This window comes from Gracilinanus agilis, chromosome 1, assembly GCF_016433145.1.
Source record: "Gracilinanus agilis isolate LMUSP501 chromosome 1, AgileGrace, whole genome shotgun sequence".
In the NCBI taxonomy this organism is placed as follows: Eukaryota; Metazoa; Chordata; class Mammalia; order Didelphimorphia; family Didelphidae; genus Gracilinanus; species Gracilinanus agilis.
The window spans coordinates 96,959,325-96,966,273 of record NC_058130.1 but is presented as its reverse complement, the minus strand read 5'-3'; the positions used below and the strand labels follow the sequence as shown (position 1 = coordinate 96,966,273).

Here is a 6,949-nt window from a genome sequence, read left to right as displayed (position 1 = left end):
GAATAATAATAATAATAATAATAATAATAATAATAATAATAATAATAACAATAACAATAATAGCTAACATTCTTATAATGCTTACTAGGTACCAGGCACTGTACTAAGCAGTTTACAACAATCATTTCATTTGATCCTTAAAACAGCAAGGCTGGAAGGTAAGTACTTTTATTATCCTCATTTTACAGATAAAGAAACTGAAGCAAATTGAGATTAAATGACTTGTCCAGGGTCAAACAGCTAGTAATCTGAGGTCAAATTTGAACTCAGGTCTTCCTGATTCCAGGCCTGGGGCTCTTGAGAAGAAGTAAGAAAGTCAGTTTAGCTAAATGAGAATGGGTATGAAGGGAATATGATGTAACAAGGTAGTAGTGGAAGTTTTGGAGCCAGGTTTCTAGAGTTTATTTAGATCAGTGCCTAAAGAAAATCACCTTGGTGGCTGGATGGAGGGTGATTTAGAGATGAGGCAAGGAGACAGATCTAGGAGGCTGTCACAATAATTCAGGCCAGAAGGTTTCTGGTGGCTGCGTGACTTGAAAGAAGAGAGGAGAGGTGTTGTGAAAGTAGAGATGACAAGATTTGGCAGCTGACTAGAGGGAAGGATGAATGAGAGATGGCCATTAGGGATGGCACTGAGGTTAGGAGCCTGGCTGACTGGTAGAATGGTGGTAGCCATAATCAAAACAGGTAGGTTGGATTTCTATCCTTCTCTTAAAGCCTAATCAAATGCCACTTCTTCCAGGAAGTTTCTTGGATTCCACCTGGATGGCAATGATGACATGTAATACCTTGTTTTGTACCCTTCTAGTGTACTTACCTAATATCGTGTGTCACATTCATTTTTCTCTCATTTCCCTACTAGATTATAAGCTTCATAAAGATAGGGATTGTGTCTTATCTAAACTTTAAGTCTCCTCCAGCACAGGTCTCTGAATATAGTATATTTTTAAATGAATGAATGAATGAATGAATGAAGTCCCTTCTTCTGATATTGTATAGTCTAAGTTCCTTTTCAGCTCTAATCAATCAGTTAATCTATGATGAGTGTTGTTATGAATAGAAAGTCTAGAGGAGAAACTTGTAATAGCTCACCATGGATCCAAATTACCTCAATTCCAAAAACCAAGTTAATTAGTCTGATGTTATTTGACATCAAGATTTTATCAACAGAATCATAGAATGAAGAGTTGGAAGGGACCTTGGAGCTATCAAGTCCCAACTTTTCATTTCACAGATGAGGAAACTGAGGCCTATTTTGGAAAAAGGGACTTGTAATTTCCCACAAAGTAGTAGAGTCAGGATTCCACACGAGGTCTCTAGAGCTCTAGTCTAGTGTTTATTTGACTGGACCATAAAACCATACTGAAAACATAACCAATCTCATTGAAATCCATATGAACTCAGACTTCCACTATTTTCCAGATGAAGAAACTGAAGCCCAGAGATAGTAATTAATTTGCTTATGTCACAGGTAAATTATATTATATGGCATCAGACTAGAAGTGTTGGGTTTCATTCTCAGTTCTACCATTAGACACACACAGACACACACACATGTGTATGTTTAAGTATGTGTACATGTACATGTGTGTACATATGTATCTGTATACATGTATATAGATTTCTAATGCAATTTTAAATTATTAAAGCTTAAATGCTTTTGGGAAACCTTGGATCTAGGAGATACAAATAAACATTAATTGAATGAATGAATGAATGAATGAATGAATGAATGAATGAAAGAAAAATGAATGAATGGATAGTTGAATGAAGAAACGAATCCTCCTCACTATACCATACCTTGCAATCTCTAAGACAGGAGAGACAGGGACACAGAGACAGAATTTGCATACTTTCTGGATGGCAACCACTGCATGTGAACACTTCCACCCCATCCCTATCTTGTAAAAATTCTGCATGTGTATCCCATTTGGGATGCAGTTAGAATTCAGGGACTGGTGAAAATTGAACAAGACAAAGGAGCTCAGATTAACCCCATTAAATAGATTAGCAAAGTTGACCAATCTATATTTTGGTATCTACTAAGTCAAATGACTGATAATAGAAATTTCATCATTTCCCCATCCGTTCTCATTTTCTTACCATGTTGAGCAATTCCTGGAGGAGTCTTTTAGTGGGGGGACCCTGGCTCTTCAGAACCTCAAACAAGTGGGAATAGCCAATTCTCTCCTTAAACACTTCCTGTAGGAATAATTTATACAATAACATTATAAAGAAAAATAACTTTGAGAGAACTGAGAACTCTGATAATGCAATGACCAGCCATAATTCCAGAGGACTGAAGATGAAGCATGCTAGACACCTCTGGGCAGAGAGGAGATGAACTCTAGATGCAGAATCTGATATATATTTTTGGACAAGTTCAATAAGGGAAATTTTTTTTTGCTTGACATAAATATTTGTTATAATTTCTTTGTTTAATTGGAGGAGGGAAGTGGGACAGAAAATAAATGCTTGACAACTGAAAAAAATTAATTAAAAAAGATTTTCTTTTTTTTTTTTTTAAACCCTTACTTTCCACCTTAGAATCAATACTGTGTATTGGCTCCAAGACAGAAAAGTGGTAAGGGTTAGGCAATGGGGGTTCAGTGACCTGCACAGGGTCACACAGCTGAGAAGTGTCTGAGGCCAGATTTGAACCCAGGACCTCCTGTCTCTAGGCCTGGCTCTCAATCCACTGAGCCACCCAGCTGCCCCCTAAAAAACATTTTCTTAAAAAAAAAAAAAAAACAACAAAAACAGCAGAACAGAGCTGGGTGGGGCAGCTAGGTGATTCAGTAGCTAGAGAGTCAGGCCTAGAGACAGGAGGTCCTAAGTTCAAATCTGGCCTCAGAATCTTCCTAGCTATGTGACCTGGGCAAGTATCTTAACCCCCATTTCCTACCCTTACTGCTCTCCTGCCTTGGAACCTACATAAAGTATTGATTCTAAGATGGAAGGTAAAGGATTAAAAAACAAAACAAAACAAAACCAGGAGCAGCTAGAAAGCACAGTAGTTAACATGCCAGGTCTCAGTCAGGAGGGCCTGGGTTCAAATCTAGCCTCAGATTCTTCCTAGCAGTGGGATCCTAGGCAAGTCACTTAATCCTAATTGCCTAGCCCTTACAACTCTTCTGCCTTAGTATTGACAGTATCAGTTCTTAAAGAGAAGGTAAAGATTTAAAATTAAAAAACAACAACAAAAACCACCTCCTACAGTGGGAAAGGGCACATAAAGTCAAGCTGGCTGAATAGTAATAACAATAATGATGACAGAAATTCTCATTCTCATGGTGCTTTGAGGCATTTTGATTACAACCTACTGATGTAGATGATGTGAATATTATGATCTCCATTTTAAAGACAAGGAAACAGAGGCTCCCAAGTGAGAAACACGGTCAGGAAGCGCAGGCTCTAGAATACAAACTCATCTCCTGATTCTTTATCTAGTGGTCTTTCCACTATTCCCTGTTCCTGCCCACAGCCCAAGCTCAGAAGCCCTCTGCATCCACTAAACTGGCCTTTCTCCCTGTCCCCCAAACTCCAGGTTTATTCCTTGATAGGAATAACATAGATAATTCACACATATTCCTAATTCAACTTCTCAACAGCCTAGAATGTCTCTCCATTCTCCACTCTACCAGGTATCCAAATCTATCCTGTCCTTAAAAGGCCCTGGTCACAGAATTATAATAAGTCATCCCATTATCCCGTTCTCTCTCTCTATTTCTCTCTCTGTGTGTGTCTCTTTCTCTTCCCTTGCCTTCTGTCTTAGAATTGATACTATGTATTGATTTTAAGGCAGATAGATGAGGGGTAAGGGTTAGGCATTTGGGTTTAAGTGATTTGCCCAGGGTTATATACCTAGGAAGGCCAGATTTGAACCCAGAACCTCCCTGGATTCTGGCACTCTATCTACTGAGCCACCTAGTTGCCTTGAGTCCATTGTCCTCTTGACACAGACATTTGAGCAAATAGAGAAGGGATCAAAGACATAACAATTCTCTTAACAGAATGAGCATTGCCCATATCCTTCAGTATTCTGTGTGCTTAAGACTTCAAGTAGCTTACAGCACAGACTGGCATACAAGACCCTCTAATTACATGCAAAACATAGATAATGAAAGCTATGTAGAATCACTAGGAAGAACTCAGTGCTGTAATGTTCTGACATCAAGAGGTCTCATCTATTTCTCTTCCTCCTGTCAACACAGTCAGCCTTATAGCCACAGTTATAAAGTTCTGTTATACTAGCCCAGAAATTCTGGGTCTTTAGCTACTATAAATTGCCAGCTTTGATGTAGGAAAAAGCATGGTGACTTCTTTATGGATATTCATAGCAAATGCTCATTCTAAGCCCCAAAGCTAAGCTGCTCTGCCTCCCTGGTTGTGCTAACAACTTTCATAGCTCTCTCCCATCCTGTGCTCTCAGCCCTTCCTTGTGGCTCTGGGATCCATCCCTTCACCATACAGCTGTAGCCCACTGCTGCCATTCCCTTTGTGCCTCACCTTGGAGCTGCAGGAAGCACCCCAAGTGTCCCCTGTGCCTTGTCCTACCTTGGCAGATGGAGAGTTGCTCATGATGGAAGTAAGCACCCTGACAGCATGGACAGCAATGGCATCAGTGTCTCTGTCCAGCACCTTCAAGGGAAGGAGAAGCAATGAAGTTGTAAGAGACTAAGAATTCACACATAGTTCCTTTTCCCTCCCTATCTAGTTACTTGATCCCCTGGGTCTAATGTCTTTGTGGGATTGGAAGGTTATGAAGCAGAAGAAGATGAGGACTCGCTCCAAGGGATGACAAAGGCACTTTGTCCTGACACTCTTTCCCAGGGGGAGAGAGCACTGAGGTCCAATGTCCTATCTCCTCCTTCTGTCCTGGTCATCTCAGATCATCAGATGATTACAGGTCCTCTGTGGATCCAAAGCATTCTTCTCTCAGTGCCAACTGAAGAGTCTGGTATCCACGAGATGGGGTAGCCATGACCCATAGGACCTTAATGCTGAAGGCCATGCCAGGGACAGGAATTAGACTGAGGACGAGACAAGACCAGGTACCTGGATAATAATCCTGGAATTCCGACAGAGCTCTTGCTGAGCTTGCAGTTCTTGAGAACACACAGGCAATGAAGTCCCAGGGAAGCACGGAGAGGTTGGGGATTGCTGCTTTGTTGAGTGGGAAGGCAGAGATTCATTCCCTGAGTCAGTCAGACTTTTGATTCCAGGAAGAGTTCCACCCTTCTCTACCACCAAGCCTTTTGTTTGGACCCTGTTTTTCTGGGCTTCTGTCTTCTTCAACACCCGCCCCTACATCCCTCTCCCTCTTTTACTCCCATGGTATGCCGATACAATATATAATCAAGGAAGCACAAAAACAGATTCTTAAGTTCCCTCCACCAATTCTAAGCAAGCAGAGGAATAGGGAGGTAGGGGAGAATAGAGAAATGGAGATTGTACACTGAATTTGGAGAGAAGTGGGGAGCTCTCATCATGACCCTCAACCCAATCTTAGGAAATTTCTTGGATGCTCCCTTGTTATGAAAGAAGAATCCAACTGGGAGTCCAGATGTGCCTATTTCATTTAATACCTCTGGTTAACTAACTCTACTCTGAAGATAATGATATTTTAGAATCAAGAGGTCTAGATTTCCCAGAATCATGGGAATTTGGAGATGAGGGTGCCTTAAAAATCATCTAAACCAACCCCTTCACTTTACAGAGAAGGAAACTGAGGTCAAATCAGGTAAACCCAATGTCAAACTGCCCGTTAGGAGCAGAGCTGGACCTGAATCCAGTTTGAGGAGACTAATGAGTTCGCATCACCTACAACCAGTTTCTTCTCCAATAGTGAAATGCTCCTTTCTCTCAGATGAAATATATTTTTCTCCTGAACACCAAGAAGAGTGGGCAATGACAAGGGGTCAGGTGGCCCCATAGGTAAGGCCAAGCAGATTGATCAGATTTGTTCTACTTGGCCCTAGAGTTCCCTCTCAACAGAGGAGACAATGGGAATGCTGTAAAGGTGATTCTTGCTCAGACAGGGGTTGGACTGGCTGCCCTCTGAGGTCTCTTCTGCCTCTGAAATGCAACAATTCTATGAGCCACCAAGCTGAGATGCTTTTGACCCCAGGAGCCAGTTTCTGTGAATGTAGACTTTGGCATTGGGGTTAGAATGTAACTGCAGTTGGGGGATATGAGGGAGGGTTAACAAGGAAAGGATCAGGCAGAAGACCAGGGTAATCTGGTAGGAAAATCAGCTTCATTCACCACCATGCATGGCCAGGATACACCACCAGCCACCATCAGACCCAAACTGGGGATGCCAGCACTAGTAATCCCCCACCCCAGGGACTATGAGAAAATCTTGTGTCGGGAGAGGTTAAGGACCTTCCCTGCAGTTTTTTTTTAATACTTACCTTCTGTCTTGGAATCAATACTGTGTGTTGATTCCATGGCAGAAGAGTGGTAAGGGCTAAGCAATGGGGGTTAAGTGACTTGCCCAGGGTCACACAGCTAGGATGTGCCTGGGGCCAGATTTGAGCCCAGGACCTACCGTCTCTAGACTTGGCTCTCAATTCACTGAGCCACCTAGTTGTCCCCTTTTCCTTGGGTTTTAATGCTAACCTTCCACCTTCAACTCAGGGCCATTTCATCCTGACCTTTCCTGCTGATGGTCTAATCTGAAGCACCCTCAGCCCCAGCAGGGTCCTGTAGGTGCAAAAGAGAATGTTGCCTCCATCTTGTAGCCACAGAACCTCATCTGTCCTCAGAGGAAGACAACAGTAGGATAGTGTTTATTTGTGAAGATTTAAGGAACATATATAGGCTATCATTTTTCCTTAAGAACAAGGGTAGAGAACACTTTATTTTATAGACAAATAGGAAAACTGAGGCCCAAAGGTGAAATGACTCGTGTGACAAATTTATGCAGCTAGAGGGAGGACTTGAA

General features: G+C 41.8%; 1 protein-coding gene across 1 annotated transcript in view; it reads right to left on the bottom strand.

Annotated features, from left to right (window-relative positions):
- Positions 1 to 6,949, bottom strand: part of NBEAL2 (neurobeachin like 2) — a 96,495-nt gene that overhangs the window by 46,498 nt on the left and 43,048 nt on the right. Inside the window, exons 11-13 of the mRNA XM_044677074.1 lie at positions 5,059 to 5,166; positions 4,558 to 4,641; positions 2,104 to 2,202 (exon numbers count right to left, since the gene is read on the bottom strand). Coding sequence (XP_044533009.1) covers positions 2,104 to 2,202; positions 4,558 to 4,641; positions 5,059 to 5,166 — 291 coding nt within the window. The remainder of the gene's footprint in view (positions 1 to 2,103; positions 2,203 to 4,557; positions 4,642 to 5,058; positions 5,167 to 6,949) is intronic.